Raw genomic sequence first — 17276 nt, forward strand, 5'->3', positions numbered from 1 at the left:
AGAGAGAAGAATAGAAGGAGAGAGAGAGAGAGAGAAGAATAGAAGGAGAGAGAGAGAGAAGAATAGGAGAGAGAGAGAGAAGAGGGGAGAGAGAGAGAGAAGAATAGAAGGAGAGAGAGAGAGAGGAATAGAAGGAGAGAGAGAGCGAGAGAGAGAGAAGAATAGAAGGAGAGAGAGAGAGAGAAGAGAAGGAGGGAGAGAAGAAGAAGAGACAGGGGAGAGAGAGAAAAAAAGAAGAGAAGGAGAGAGAGTGAGAAGAAGAGATGGGGGGAGAGAGAGAGAGAGAGAGAAGAATAGACAGGGAGAAAGAGAGAAAGAAGAAGAGAGGCAGAGAAGAAGTAGAGAGACAGACAGAGAGAGAAAGAAGAAGAGAAGGAGAGAGGGAGAAAAGAAGAAGAGCAGATGGGGAGAAATAAAGAGAGAGGGGAAGAGATGGTGTGAGGGAGAGCGAAAGAAGAAGAGATGGAGAGATAGAGAGAGAAGAAGAAGAAGAAGAAGAAGAGATGGAGAGATAGAGAGAGAGAAGAGATGGGGAAAGAGAGAGAGAGAAAGAAGAGGACAGAGAGAGAGAGAAGAAGGGGTAAGAATGATTTTTATGTGTCTCAGTAGCCTATTTTAGTTGACAGAAAAACTGAAAGAGTCTCATTATGTTGGAGACCAGCAAGTAGGTTTTCCTCCTGTGTCTACATTTTTATTACAGCTGACCTTTCATCAAAGCTTTGTAAATGATGTGTATATAGACAATGGCATTTATTCCTAAAGCCTCTTCCCTGTATCTGGTATAGCTCAGCCCTGGCAGAGATCATTTTCTAAGGGTGGAATCACAAATATATAACCATCACTCTCTTTTCCGGATACAGTCGGATTATAAAGGGGCTGCAGCAACAGCCAGCTGGTTACCTGGTGCCAACATAGAAGAAAATCTGTCTCCAACACACCATGGGTCCTTATTCAATCCAATAATTTATTAAAGCTATCACAACACAATAGGTGCAGATGCACCTTTTTGGAACCATGCAGGACGCCTCCATCAGGAATGAAATGAAGGGGTCTTGCACATGCCGAATAAAGTGGTTCTGCATGACTGCTGTTGCATCTGCACCTAAAATGACGGGATTGTAATTATAAATGTTTGGACTATTTATGGATCCATGGTATGCCTGCAGCCTATATTTTGTTCTCTGAAGGTGTAAGATGCTTTACTTTTCTGCATCCAGCCACACGTTCGCTGATTATAAACTGTATACTCCTGCATATGGTGCCAAATTTTAACCTTTTAATGGACAGGCCTGCTGCCAACATTCCATTTTTATGAAAGGTGTTTGTAGACCAGTTGGATTTCAGGCTCTCTGACAATTGTCTGCATGATCATTTCCAGTCAGGGTTCAAATACTGCTCTGAAATAGTCCTTATCCTTGTAACAAATTCTGGAGGTGTGAGACCAGTTCAGGTGCCCCATTCTTATTCTCCTGGACCTCACTGCAGCAGATATCCATGAAACCACTATTTTAACATGGTACTATGTTTCTATCGTGTACCACCTAACCCTCTTGTATTGAATTGTATTATTGCTGTATTGTCTCCCTTTATATTGTAAAGCGCTGCCCAAACTGTTGGCGCTATATAAATCCTGTATTATAATAATATTAATAATTTACCAAGATTCCAGATACATGCAGTACAGAGGGAAACATCCCACACCCATCCTCAGGCCTTGGACCATTTCCACACACACACAGCTAGCAGCTCAACCTGTATCCTGCAGCATTCAGTGTCCTCTCTGAGAGGGGGCATCTGAGACCTAACCCCATTCCTCTTTAGACATGGTCTGGCCTTAATTTGTAAGGGAATATTGTCCTCGGGCCTGCACTCCTCTCAGACAGGGAGGCAGGGCCGGTGCTAGACTATTTTGCACCCTAGGCAAGACCAGCTACTTGCTCCCCCCCAAAAAAAACTATACCCCCCTTTAATCCTACACTCCCTTTCCTGTATACACTGCCCCCTTTAATCCTACACCCCCTTCATGTACACACTGCCCCCTTCCTGCATATACTGCCCTTCTTTAATGCTACACCCCCTTTCTGCACACAAAAAAACTATACCCCCCCTTTAACCCCACACCCCCTTCATATACACACTGTCCCCCTTTAGCCCTACACCCCCCTTTATATACACAATGCCCCCTTTAACCCTATACCCCCCTTCATATACACACTTCCCCCTTTAACCCTAACCCCCTTCATATACACATTGCCCCCCTTTACCCTACACCCCCCTTCTTGTACACACTGCCCCCCTTTACCCTACACCCCCCTTCTTGTACACACTGCTTTCCCTTCCTGCACACACTGCCCTTCTTTAATGTTACACCCCCTTCCTACACACACACTGCCCCCCTTTAACCCTACACCCCCCTTCCTATACACACTGCCCCCCTTTAACCCTACACTCCCCCTTCATATATACACTGCCCCTCTTTAACCCTACACTCCCCCTTCATATACACACTGTCCCTCTTTAACCCTACACACCCCTTCATATACAAAGTTCCCCCCTCTCTACAGGTGACATCCACCGGGGATGAGGAGGTGACAGGAGAGGAATGTGGCACTGGCCATAACTGCTCCCTAGCGGTGGCAGTATGCCCTAGTTTGCCTAGTGGTAGCACCGGCCCTGCAGGGAGGTCATCATGGACTCCTTTGTCAAGCCTTGTTTTCCCTCTCATTACTTAAAAGGATATCCTTCTCCTTAGCTGCCACCACTGAATGGCCCTTTGAACCTCAGTCAGCAACCTCAGTAAGGGGCACACATTCTCATAATGGGGGAATCTTTCCACCAATCATGAGAACAAAACCTCTGTTACCATCTGACAGCGGAAAAAGTGAGTGTCAAATCTCCTAAAGATGGTCTTTTACCTTTCTACAAGGAAATTAAACAGTGCACTGTGTTACTTATCATATTTGGCTCCAACATGACAAACGTGATGACAGGCTTCTCTGAAGGTATTAAGTCTATGGAAAGACTGGTCTATTAAAGCCAATCTGCCCAGCAATCATTTATAGTAGGAGATCTCTTTGTTTTGGTCTAGTTACTTTTTGCTAATTTGTTTAGTTTTTTTTTTTTTTTTGCATGCAGTTATTTCATCACTAGGGGTGCGGGTGCTGGGTGGAGTTGTGAAATTAAAACCCTTGTGTGTCAATGATGGATTTGTCTTGAGACAGGTGGGATGTGCCTCAATGAAACATTGACTTTAATAAAGCCATTGTAGCACCCTCATAGGTCAGTGCTAGAAGAGAGAGAATAGTTTTTGGCTCTTTCTGCTTACCAGAGAGATTGCCAGGTACATTTATATTTCTCTCTGCCTGCCAGAGAGCAGGATCCATTGGTAGGGTCTGTGTATGGTGCTCAGGTGCAGCTCAGCTTGTCTGAAATGTTTGACAGTGGTCCAATAGGGAGGCATATTGGACAGTGGTAGGAAACCTGACAAGTGAGGGCACAGGCATTGTTACAGCCCTGGTAATTGGCAGAGGAAAGTGCCTCGGTGCATGCTGGGTGACTGAATAAAGGCCAAAGGCACATGTGTTCAGGGGTCTTGGGCTGGAGGGCAGGGTCCTGAAGGGAGAGGGTGGCTGCCCCTCCCCTGTAGAAGCTGCTATGCGGCCTCAGGTAGTCAACCTAAGGGCCTGAATGTTAGAGAGGAGCTGAACCCGGAGGTTCTGCAGAGCTCACTGGAAGGGAGACACTGGAAAGGATCTGATTCTGCCTACAGTGAGTACAGATATGTGTCAGAGGGCCTGTCATTTGAGTACCATCCCTTCAGTGGAAGAGACAGTGGACGGGTGTCAGTAAAATGGATGCTAGAGAGTGTCCTGAAGATAAAGTAGTCGCTTCAAGTCTGCTGCTAGAGAAAGCAAGAAGACTTAATTCTTCTATACAAGTGGCAGTATAGTAAAGGCAGTATGACTGCTTCCACAAAAAAAACGTTGAGGCCAAGTGAGATTTGACCTTATCTACAGTGAATAGTTTGGTTGGAGTTTCCCACTATTCCCTTCTCCCATGCAAGCTCCACAATAAATACAAAACCAAATACCCTGGACTGTTTATTGAGTAATGAGCAAACAGGAGTAAGGATGGATGTGTGAAAAATTCCCTACTGACTGTCTGCAGGTAAACAGAGGGAGACCCAAGAAGTCATCACATAGCAAGCCCTACGGGGACAGTGCTACACCACAATAAAAAATTTCCCCTGCAGCAAGTCCCCTTGATTGAACCTGGTGCTTGTTTCATATTTTACATACCTCCTTCATGGATTACACCTGGATCTAAATCCCTACATGCGTATGCCACGGCCCACTTCTACACTGTGTGTGTGTATATATATATATGTATTGTGACAGGAAGTCAGGTAAATCTGTGGGTGTTGTCACAAACGGGAGATACATTTCTGCCTTGTTTAGACAATTCACCAATTACTATCGGGTGTCGGCTGCGGAGGTAGCCAGAAAGGTGTAAGGACATTGGAAAGCTTCAGCTATTCAGAATGAGGCAATTAAGGCCTCTATAAGTTATCCAGGGGATGACTACTGATTGATGCCTCCTGAAGCTGTGTGCGTTAAGTGCCGGTTCACACTAGGGCGACCTGTGTCGCCGCAGGTCGCCTCCCATAGGGAAGCTACGGACCCGTTCTAATAGGAGCGACACAAGTCGCTCCGACCTAGAAAAAGGGTCCGGAGCTTCTTTGGGGCGACCAGGAGGCGACCGCCATAGACTTCAATGTTATGAAGTCCGTGGCGGCCGCTCCGAGGTCGCGGCGCCCTGCTCGCACTGCGACCTCGGAGGTCGCCACCTAAAGTAGCGTCGCGGTAGTGTGAACCGGCGCTCAGGAGAACAGTGAGCTGAGAGACTTCTGAAGGTGAGGTGGTGTTGACTTTTTCTGTGTGAAAAGAAAACAAATGGACTTATGGTTTTCTGCTGTATGACCAGCAGTGTCTGCCCAGCAGTAGGTTGGGACAGACACCATAGGTAGGTTCCTGTGTTGTGAAAGTAGACGCCTCAAGTGGCCAGGGTTTATTTTATGTTTGTTTGATTTATGCTGTTTGGATGCTTGCACTTGTTTCCAGCAAATTGGAAGAATAAACCATAGACTGTTGTTTTCAACCACTCCTTGGCTGTCTCTCTGTGTAACGAACCAACCCAAGGGGTCACCCACACCCGCTATCGAGCCAACCCCTTTCACATGGTGGAGTGCTTCGGGCAGTTAAAGTAAACCCAAAATGGAGGAGATACTGAGACAACTGGCTATAGTAAATGCAAATCAACAGCAGACAAATGCGGGTTTTCAGCGGAGCATTGCAGCTCAACAACAGGCTCACCAAGAGAGCATTGCAGGCTTGGAACAGAGACACCAGCAGCAAATGGAGGCCATCGTAAAACAGGAACAGAGACAGCCGAGGAGTGGTTGAAAACAACGGTCTATGGTTTATTATTCCAATTTGCTGGAAACAAGTGCAAGCATCCAAACAGCATAAATCAAACAAATATAAAATAAACCCTGGCCACTTGGGGCGTCTACCTTCACAACACAGGAACCTACCTATGGTGTCTGTCCCAACCTACTGCTGGGCAGACACTGCTGGTCATACAGCAGAAAACCAATAGTCTATTTGTTTTCTTTTCACAGAAAAAGTCAACACCACCTCACCTTCAGAAGTCTCTCAGCTTACTGCTCTCCTTAACGCACAAAGCCTCAGGAGGCAGCAATCAGTAGTCATCCTCTGGATAACTTATAGAGGCCCTAATTGCCTCATTCTGAATAGCTGAAGCTTTCCAACGTCCTTACACCTTTCTGGCTACCTCTGCAGCCGACACCTGATAGTAATTGGTGAATTGTCTAAACAAGGCAGAAATGTATCTCCCGTCTGTGACAACACCCACAGATTTACCTGACTTCCTGTCACAGTATATATGAATTTTTAGACTTACATGAGCACATCAAGCTTTTCCAGGCCATAGTTTGGATTTACTTCCAAAACAAAACCGTCTGGTGCAATGTATCTTTGAAAACAGATACACTATAAATGTATGATTGTTATTTTTACATAGTTACCTGACTAAAGCAAATGTTAGTTTTATTGTCCTTCGTATAAGAAATAAAGAAAATGTATCTACAATGACTATACCTTCTTCTACAATTTGAGATCAAACATGGATGGTAACTGTCGCAGCTTGGCCATGACAGTTCCACATCTTAGTCCTTGGTTCTGATGATGTTGTGACCTGGACTGTGTTATTTGAGTTTCTGAGCATATGCAGTAACTGAAAAAAAGGGTATCAACTAAGGGGATCGCTGCCATGTTGGGCAGTTCCCACTTATTTATAGGTTGGACCACTTGAAAAGTGGGTGAGGTCTAGGTTGGGCAGCCAAGAAGATAGGCTTTTTTAATTGTGGGTTGTGGGCGACAGTGTCTCTGGAACTGGGACTAATATTTTGGTAAGTAAGGATCAAGTAATAATTGTGACCAGGGCCGGTGCTAGACTATTTTACGCCCTAGGCAAGACCAGCTACTTGCGTCCCCCCCAAAAAAAATAAATAAAAAGGGTAGGGGTTAAAAAATTCTCTATGTCATACCCAGTGACCCTGATCTGATGGTTCCTCCATGTTATGCTGTCGTACCCAGTGACCCCTATATACCTCCATGTCACACCTGGGGACCCTGATGTCGTTCTATGTCACACCCAGGGACCCTGATGTTTTTCCATGTCACATTCTGGGACCCAAATATTCCTTCATGTCTTGATGTCATACCCACTGACCCTGATGTTCCTCCATGTCACACCCAGGGAACCCCGTGTTCCTCCATGTCATGCTGTCCTACCCAGTGACCCCAATGTTCCTATATGTCACACCAGGGACCCCTGATGTTCCTCCATGTCATACCCGGAGAGACCCTGATGTTTTTCCATGTCACACCTGGGGACCCTGATGTTCCTTCATGTCACAACTGGGGACCCTGATGTTCCTCCATGTCACACCTGGGGACCTCAATCCCCCATGGCCAACCCAGGAACCCCAATTACTCATGGCACACCTGGTGACCACGAATCCCTGTTACACCCGGTGACCCCTATCCCCCATATCACACCTGGTGACTCGATTCCCCATGACACACCTGGTGAGCCAGATTCCCTTTCACACCAGGGATCCTCCATGTCACACCCAGGGACCCCAATCCCCTGTTCTGGGGACACTCACTGAGCGGTATGAAGAGAGTGGCCCGCGCTCTGTCCTCCTTCACTGTGATTCCTTTTCCCAGGACACTCCTCTCCTGGACCACAGTGCTCACCACAGCTCCAGCTGAAGAGGATCATCATGCAGGCAGCACTCCGGTGGGCTCCATTCCTGCCTCTTGGGGCCCCCCCAACATTGGTGGAAAGCCAAGGCTTGGTAGTTCCGCCACTGCCCCAGACACCTAGCATCTTCCTCTGTCCCTTCTTCCTCCCCCACTGCTGCCCCTCCCCTCAGCTCACAGGGATCATTAATAAAGGAGAGTGCTGACTCGTGACTGCGCCCCTAGGTGCAATGCGCCCTAGGCGGCTGCCTGGTTTGCCTAGTGGAAGCATCGGCCCTGATTGTGAACATATCTGTGGCTCAGAGGGTTCTAGAAAATGAAGGTGTGGAGGATAAGTGATGGCTGAAATAGGAAAAACATACCATTTGGGTTGCGGATTCTATTTGTTAGTCTCCCCACTGCGGCCAAAATCCTCTGATTGTCGCTGGTAAAGGAACCTGTAAGATGAACAATGCAAAGATCAATATGTCTGTTTATTCATTAGTAGGGGCATGAGGGGTAAAGAAGAGAGGAAGAAAGGAAGTATCTCCTGATCTGTGGGCTCCTTGTGAGGGAAATTTAACTTCATTGTGAAAGGCCAACTCTAGTTGAGGAAATGTTAGTAGAAGTTCAGCCTTGGATAATGAACACAGGTGAACAGTTTCCATTGCCCTCAACATCCGTACTAGATGAGTCTGATCTATAAATAGTCATTCGTGAATTGTATGGGGGGGAGGGGCAGCAGCGCTTTTCCACGGTACATAGTCTACAATGTAACTCAGGCAGGCTTGATGGAAAACCTTGAAAAGTTTATTTATAAAAAATATATAGTGATGATTAAAACATAATAGAATGTGTTCCAAACCAGATCTGTGGCGTTGCTGGGGGGGTCACAGGATGACCGAGCCGCTGGCTGAGCCGGAACTGTGTAGATGATCACAACAGGGAACCGGGCAGGAGGGAGAAGGATCTTATGTGCCAAAAGCAGACCGGACCACCCGATAGTGTGGCTGCTCGTACCGAAGCCTTTTTATATAATTTTCATAAGAGTGGATGTTGAAGGGTTAATGATGATATCGAGACACTGGGTGTCCGCCCCCTCCTCCACCCTAAATGTTCAGGATGTTGGTCCCCCCCGGTGACTTAGACAAAGCACAGCAGTGCGAAACATGTCGCTGTTCACCTATGTTTTGTTTGTGTATACATCAGTTATACATCTGAACATTGACCTAATGGTCTCCATTCCTCCTGGAGGTGCACATTTGGCTTTCTCTGGGGACATGTTAACCTCTAAGAATACGCCCAGAATCTAAGTGTAATTGGCCATGGCCATTGGAATGACACATTTTCATGGTTTGGGTTCCCCGTATCTGATGTCTGAAATCCAGGGCTTTTTTTCAGCGGGAACCCTGTGGAACGCAGTTCCGGCACCTCCAGCACTGAATGTGTGTAATGGCAAGGGGTGTAGGGTGTGCTGGAGGATCTAATAATGCTGGCTGCTGGGGGATCTGCTGTCACTGGTGGGGACTTGTTTTTGTGTAAGGGTCTAATTTTGCTGGTGGGGGATCTATTATTGCTAGGGGGTCTTATGTTGCAAGTAGGGATCTACTGTTGAGGTACAGGTATATTGTTACTGGCTGCTTGGAGATCTGTTGATGCTAGCTGCTTGGAGTTCTGTTGTTGCTGCTAGGGGATCTATTGATGCTAGCTGCTTAGAGATCTGTTGTTTCTGCTGGAGGGTCTGTTGATGCTAGCTGCTTGGAGATCCGTTGTTGCTGCTGGAGGGTCTATTGATGCTAGCTGCTTGGAGATATATTGTTGCTGCTGGGAGGGTATAATGTTGCTGGGGTCTGTCTTTTGTTTCTTGGGTTTTTTTTTTTTTTTTTGCTGTGGGTGGTCCATTGTTGCTGTGTGGGGGGTCTATTGTTGTGTGGGGGAACTATTGTTGCTGGGGTAGGGTCTATTGTTGCTGTGGTTGGTTTATTGTTGCTGGGGTGGGGTCCATTGTAGTTGGGGGGGGGGGGTCTAATATTGTGTGCTATGTTGCAAGTAGGGATCTACTGTTGGGGTACAGGTATATTGTTACTGGCTGCTTGGAGATCTGTTGATGCTAGCTGCTTGGAGTTCTGTTGTTGCTGCTAGGGGATCTATTGATGCTACCTGCTTGGAGATCTGTTGTTTCTGCTGGAGGGTCTACTGATGCTACCTGCTTGGAGATCTGTTGTTGCTGCTGGAGGGTCTATTGATGCTAGCTGCTTGGAGATCTGTTGTTGCTGCTGGAGGGTCTATTGATGCTAGCTGCTTGGAGATCTGTTGTTTCTGCTGGAGGGTCTATTGATGCTAGCTGCTTGGAGTTCTGTTGTTGCTGCTAGGGGATCTATTGATGCTAGCTGCTTGGAGATCTGTTGTTGCTGCTAGGGGATCTATTGATGCTAGCTGCTTGGAGATCTGTTATTTCTGCTGGAGGGTCTATTGATGCTAGCTGCTTGGAGTTCTGTTGTTGCTGCTAGGGGATCTATTGATGCTAGCTGCTTGGAGATCTGTTATTTCTGCTGGAGGGTCTATTGATGCTAGCTGCTTGGAGTTCTGTTGTTGCTGCTAGGGGATCTATTGATGCTAGCTGCTTGGAGATCTGTTGTTTCTGCTGGAGGGTCTATTGATGCTAGCTGCTTGGAGATATATTGTTGCTGCTGGGAGGGTATAATGTTGCTGGGGTCTGTCTTTTGTTTCTTGGGGTTTTTTTTGCTGTGGGTGGTCCATTGTTGCTGTGTGGGGGTCTATTGTTGTGTGGGGGAACTATTGTTGCTAGGGTAGGGTCTATTGTTGCTGTGGTTGGTTTATTGTTGCTGGGGTGGGGTCCATTGTGGTTGGGGGGGGGGTCTAATTTTGTGTGAGGGATCTATTGTAGCTGGAGTGGGGTCTACTTTTGCTGAGGGATCTATTTTACTGCTTTTCTTGTTATTAGACCAGAATAAATTCTATATAAATTATTTAGCACCACAAAATGATACTTGGGACGGTACTGAGAGGAGGGCAGGGGCTGGAATCAGGGGACGGTGCTCAGAGGTGGGTAAGGGGGCAGACACATGGGGGGAGGGGCTCAGAAGGGGAGACTTCCTGCACCTATTCTCTGAGAAGAAAAGCCCTGTTCAAGATAATCAGAACTTGAAATGAAGTTCAATTCTACAAAATAGACCTAAACACGAAACAGCAAAGCATGGCTTGGTCAGAGAGGAAGGATATTGCCCATAACAACCAGACCATTTTTTTTTTTGCGTTCGTTAAAAAAAAAAATGGGATGGAGGTCATTTGAGATGTTATCATTAAACATGGATTCAATGGCCATTGCCAGAAACACATTGGGCTTTAACCACTTTGCCACTGCTCACTAGAGCTCTACTGCGGCAAAGTGGTTCGTCATCGTCTGGCGACGTAGACCTACGTCGCCAGGCACTCCCTTTCCTCGGCGGCGCGCGCGCGCCGCCGGAAGCTCACTCCCGCTGTATTCAGTCACAGCGGGAGTCGGGCCAGGGGAGGAGCAGCGGCGATTGCCGCTGCTCTTTCGCGATCGTCGGGGAATCGAGTCTGGAGATCCGCCCGCTCTGTTTACACAACAGTGACAGACAGGGACAGATTGCATAGCTGAACATGCGATCTGTCCCTGTGTCACTCAGTCCCCTCCCCCCACACACGTCAGTAAGCACCAGGCATACATTAACCCCTCCCTCTCCAATTAACCCCCTCCCTGCCAGTGTCATTTTTACAGTAACAGTGCATATGTATAGCACTGATTACTGTAGTAATGTCACTGGTACCCCCAAAAGTGTCAAAAATGTCAGTCAAGGGTCCAAACTGTCCGCCGCAATGTCGAAGTCCTGCAAAAAAAAAATCGCAGATTACCGCCATTACTCGTTAAAAAAAAAAAACACCAAAAATTACAGAACTCTTTCCCTTTGTTAGTAAACGCAATAACTTTTGCGCAAACCAATCAAAATACGCTTATTGTGAATTTTTTTACCAAACATATGTAGCAGAAAACAAATTGGCCAAAAATTTTAAAAAAATTTGATTTTTACATTTTTTTTGGGGGGAATTTCATATAAAAAAATGTGAAAAATATTGTTATTTTTTCAAAATTGTCGCTCTTTTTTTTGTTTATATCGCAAAAAGTAAAAAGCGCACAGGTGATCAAATACCACCAAAAGAAAGCTCTGTTTGTGGGAAAAAAAGGACGTAAATTTTGTTTGGATACAGCGATGCATGACCGCGCAATTGTCAGTTAAAGTTGCACAGTGCCGAATCGCAAAAAGTGGCCCAGACGTAAGACAGCAAAATCCTCCGGTGGTAAAGTGGTTAAAAAGAATAATGGAAATAATGGAAGTCTTGAGCCTTGGTTGCTACACAGTTATCTATATTGCCTGAAAATGTCCAGCCACCAATCAGATTGATCCTAATGAATACAAATGCTACAAGCATCCAAAGATAACCGGATGTCAACAAACCACGCCCATTCACATTGAACTTTTTTCCTTCTTTGCAGATCTGGTCTTTGGCATGTTCTGAAAATACTGGTGCTTGAAACGTTTGTATTGGGCAGATCTAACACAACCCATTATTCTTACAGGGCACATTTACCTGTGATTTCATTGGACAGAAAAAGCTTCACCAGAGACTTAATGTTCTTCACTTTACTTGTCACGCTGTGGTCTGAGGAGACAGGAAATTATTATTATTATTATTATTATTATTATTATTTCACAGGATTTATATAGCGCCAACAGTTTTCACAGCACTTTACAATATAAAGAGAGACAGTACAGTTACAATACAATAAAATACAAGAGCATTAAGAGGGCCCTGCTCCTAAGAGCTTACAATCAAATAGGGTGGGGCAAGTGGTGCAACAGGTAATAACTGTGCGGTATTAGCTGATGGAAGAATTAAAAGTTCAGTTGTTAAGTGGAGGTGGGATAGGCTTCTCTGAAGAAATTCGTTTTCAAGGATCACTTGCAAGTGGACAGAGTAGGAGATAGTCGGACAGATTAGGGTAGAGAATTTAAGAGGATGGGAGAGGCTCTGGAGAAGTCCTGGAGATGAGCATGGGAGGAGGAGACAAGAGAGCTAGAAGAAGAGAAGAGCAGAGAGGGCAGTTTGGAAGATATTTGGAGACAAGATTGGTAATGTAGCTCAGGGCAAAGTTGAGAATGGCTTTTTGAGGTTATTGTTAGTATTTTGAATTTAATGCACTGGGCAATCAGAAGCCAGTGGAGGGATTGGTAGAGAGGGTGGAGGGTGCTGAGTGGAAGCCAGTGGAGGGATTGACAGAGAGGGTGGAGGACACAAAATGGAAGCCAGTGGAGGAATTGGTAGAAAGGGAAAGAAGGACACTGAATGGAAGCCAGTGGAAGGATTAGCAGAGGGGTGGAGGACACTGAATGGAAGCCAGTGCAGGGATTAGCAGAGGGGATGGAGGACACTGAATGGAAGCCAGTGGAGGGATTAGCAGAGGGGTGGAGGACACTGAATGGAAGCCAGTGGAAGGATTAGCAGAGGGGATGGAGGACACTGAATGGAAGCTAGTTGAGGGATTAGCAGAGAGGGTGGAGGACACTGAATGGAAGCTAGTGGAAGGATTAGCAGAGAGGGTGGAGGACACTGAATGGAAGCCAGTGCAGGGATTAGCAGAGAGGGTGGAGGACACTGAATGGAAGCCAGTGGAGGAATTGGCAGAAAGGGAAAGAAGGACACTGAATGGAAGCCAGTGGAAGGATTAGCAGAGAGGGTGGAGGACACTGAGTGGAAGACAGTGGAGGGATTAGCAGAGAGGGGTAGAGGACACTGAATGGAAGACAGTGGAGGGATTAGCAGAGGGGATGGAGGACACTGAATGGAAGCTAGTCGAGGGATTAGCAGAGAGTGAGGAGGACACTGAGTGGAAGACAGTGGAGGGATTAGCATAGAGGGTGAAAAAAAAAAAAAAAAGCCACTGAATAGATGCCAGTGGAGGGATTGGCAGAAAGGGGTGGATGGCACTAAATAGAAGTCAATGGAGGGATTGGCAGAGAGGGGTGGAGGGCACTAAATGGAAGAATGTAGAAGGATTGGCAGAGAGGGTGTAGAGCATTGAGTGGAAGCCAGTGAAGGGATTAGCAGACAGGGATAGCGGACACTGAATAGAAGCCAGTGAAACAATTGCCAGAGAGGGTGGGTAACACTGAATTGAAGCCAGTGGAGGGATTGCCAGAAAGGGATGGAGGACACTGAATGGAAGTAACTGGAGGGATTGACAGATAGGGGTGGAGGACACTAAATAGGAGCCAATGGAGGAATTGGCAAAGAGGAGTGGAGGACATTAAATGGAGGCCAGGGGAGGGATTGGCAGGGAGGGGTGGAGGAGACTAAAAAGAAGCTAGTGGCGGGATTAGCAGAGGGGGATGAAGGGCACTGAATGGAAGCCAATAATGTGCATTGGAGATTTGAATTCTCCCTCCCTAAGCTCCAGAAGCTTCCTCTAGTGGCAGAGGGAAGTAATCAAACTCCCTGCCTGTGAATCCCCGAACAGACCAAACTAAACAATCCCTGCTCTTGTCATTACAGCAGAAGCCCAACTAAACTTTCAAAACTGAGACTGACGGGTCTTTTTTTTTGTAAGGGTGCCAGTCCTTATGTGACAAAGCTCACTCACTGTACTGCATCTATGGGGGAGCAGCGTTACCACCCTAGCACAGGACTACAGAGCACCTCCCTCTCTTCTGTGTACGCAATGTCCGCTGACAGCTGCGGATCGTCAGGCAGAGACACAGAAATGTGATCTGCATATGTAAACGGGGCAGATCATCGTACTGTCAGTAGGGAAGGCATGGATCCTGTGTTCCTGCAAAGCAGGGACTATAATTCATGCCTTCCCCTAGTAAAAGCACCTCCCCCACAGTACACATAAACACTGGCTAGGCACACAGTTAACCCTCTGATCCCCTAGATGTTAATCCCTTCCCAGCCAGTGTCATTAGTACAGTGACAGTGCATATTTTTAGCACTGGTCACTGTATTATCCCCTGTTCACATCGGGGTGATTGGACATGTCAAATCGCCGCCTATTGCCAGCCACGTCACCGCCCCAATCAGTGCGACTTTGTGGCACCACACCGATTCCAAAAGTAGTTCCTGCACTAATTTTGCCAACTTCGGGGGCAATTTCAATAGACATCTGTGCATGAACCCGAACAAACAGTGGCGGGACAAGGTCATCCAGCACCCAGGGCAAAGATGCCCAACTGCGCCGGTCCACCTCCCCCCTCCCCCCTTTTCCCTAAGAGTTTGGGCCAGGGCACCCCCATCCCTGCAATAAACCATTGCGCCCAGGGCAGCTGTCCCTCTTGCCCACCCCTTGTCCCGGCCCTGCGCACAAATGTCTCCCACATTGCCCCCTGACTTGCACTGAAATGCCGGTTTGAAATCGTGCGAGTGTCCTCCGCAATATCGCAGTTCTGCTATAAGTCGCTGATCCCTGCCATTACTACCAAAAGATAAAAATATCCCCTAGTTTGTAGACGCGATAACTTTTCTGCAAACCAAACAATATACAATTATTGGGATTTTATTTTTACCAAAAATACGTAGCAGAATACAAATTGGGTTGAAGCAGTCAGTGGGAAAAATCAATTTCTAAATAGGGCACAACTATTATCTGTGAAGTGAGAGGCTGGTTATGGAAGGTGAGATTGGCCCCAGCACTATGCAGGGACCAACATGTGGGAGGTCAATCCACCACAGTTTAAGGAACACCTTGTAACCCCTGAAGGAACCCTAGTATTCTACAGAACTCTGGTTGAGATTGGCTCCCAGCCTTCAGTATTAGGAGATTGACAAAGGAAATTGCTGATCAGTCATTGGTTGATTTGGTGCTCTGGAAAAGATAAAGAGACCACAGAGACTGTTCATGTAAGGTGTATGAGACCTTATTGGTCTTTGCATCTCCTTCATTTCCTAAGTATCTCATCAACTGATAGCACTTGTTGGCGTCAACTGTGCTTTGTTTACATCCTGAATGTTATCACTGCCTAGATAGATAACAGGTGACAGCTTATGCTTCAGTTGTTCCGCAGACTGTTGTTTATTGTTTAACTTGTCCCTGTAACTTATTATACGTAGGCCGCACAATATGTCCTCTCCGACAACGCTTTGGCAAACATCGCTGGCTTATTGAAGAAGGCTCAGATAAGCACAGCGTTCCCAGACACTTTTTAGAAACCCACAACAGATCCACCGAGGGATTGCGTGTCTGGATCTTGGAGGCCATTCCCAATAAATTCTCAGAGGCTCAACGCTTTTCCAATTTATGTCAGCGTGAGACTTTTTGGATTTATAGCTTAAATACGCTCAAACCACATGGCCTCAATGAGGAGTTAGAAATCAGCACTATTCTTTAGCCACATATTTATTACCATTAGTATACCCTTTTTTTTTTTTTTTGTTACATTTATTTATTATTATTTATATAATTTTTTTATATTTGTTTACATTTATTATTTATTTTTATTTTCATTACCTATATCACTACCACATTTATTCGTTATTCTTTACTCTTAATTTCTTTCTTACTTTCTTACAGGAGTTCTTCCTCCCTTGTATATTCCACATTGTTTTTTTACTTCATTACATTGTTAAACTGTGAGCTTTTAATCACTTTTATAATTCTTTGTAATTTTATTACTGTATCACGACTATAAGATATTTGGGCATATTAGTGTGTCCCTTTATCGCACACACAACTCTTGATGCCTTGTGCTAAAATCGGACAATTCATTCCACTGCCCGATGCATTAGAGGCGGTAATTGAAAAGGCACTTCCCATTTTTCCTGATGATATAAAACAGGCTCCCATCCACCTATTGGTATCCACACTTCAAAAAAGAGCGCGCATGCTCGCTGTGAGCTTGGCGCATGGTCTGAAACGCGTCGTGTTCTCCCCGTTGACTTTGGTGACGTCACGCGGCTTTACGCTCCTTTCCAGCCCGACACGCGGAAGGACCGGATCCCGGAAGAAGACAACAGCCGGCTTAGTCTGTCTTTCCGCTGCATCCCTCGGCTTCTACCTGTATTCCACCTTCGGATACTGGATCAACTACCACCTGTGACCACCATTGTCTGAGCCTCAAACCACTGTACCCCATGTGAGTTGCTATGTTGTATGTGTAATCTAAGGAAGATAGGTATGGACCATAAGGTGAGTACCTGGATAGAGAACTGGCTCCAGGGGAGAGTACAGAGGGTGGTGATTAATGGGGAGTACTCGGATTGGGCGGGTGTGGAAAGTGGGGTCCCCCAGGGTTCTGTCCTGGGACCAATCCTGTTTAATTTATTCATAAATGATCTAGAGGAGGGGATATCTAGTACAATCTCAGTATTTGCGGATGATACTAAATTAGGCATGCCAATATCTTCTATGCAGGATGTGGAAACCTTGCAAGCGGACCTGAACAAAATAACGGAGTGGGCAACTACATGGCAGATGAGATTTAATGTTGAAAAATGTAAAGTAATGCACTTGGGGGCCAGAAACCAGAAAGCAAGCTACTCGCTAGGGGGGGAACCTCTGGGTGAGTCTAGGATGGAAAAGGACTTAGGGGTACTGGTAGACAACAGGCTTGGCAGTGGCATGCAATGCCAGGCCGCAGCAAGCAAAGCCAACAGAATACTGGGATGTATAAAAAAGGGGATTCACCCTAGAAATAAAGAGATTATTCTCCCTCTCTACAAGACTCTGGTCCGGCCACATCTGGAGTATGCTGTCCAGTTCTGGGCACCGGTCCTCAGAAAGGATGTGCTGGAACTGGAGAAAGTCCAGAGAAGGGCAACAAAAATAATTAGGGGGATGGAGGACATCAGCTATGAGGAAAGACTACAAGCCCTGAACTTATTCTCTCTGGAGAAGAGACGATTGAGGGG

At 46.2% G+C, this 17276-nt stretch overlaps 1 protein-coding gene across 1 annotated transcript in view; it reads right to left on the reverse strand.

Annotated features, from left to right (window-relative positions):
• LOC309553107 (asialoglycoprotein receptor 1-like) overlaps positions 1-17276 on the reverse strand; it is a gene marked incomplete at its 3' end in the record, with an annotated part of 50076 nt that overhangs the window by 20174 nt on the left and 12626 nt on the right. The window contains exons 6-7 of the mRNA XM_082254004.1: positions 11964-12035; positions 7712-7786 (exon numbers count right to left, since the gene is read on the reverse strand). Coding sequence (XP_082110130.1) covers positions 7712-7786; positions 11964-12035 — 147 coding nt within the window. The remainder of the gene's footprint in view (positions 1-7711; positions 7787-11963; positions 12036-17276) is intronic.

This window comes from Pelophylax lessonae (genome assembly GCF_965119305.1).
Source record: "Pelophylax lessonae genome assembly, chromosome: 4".
NCBI classification, from domain to species: Eukaryota; Metazoa; Chordata; class Amphibia; order Anura; family Ranidae; genus Pelophylax; species Pelophylax lessonae.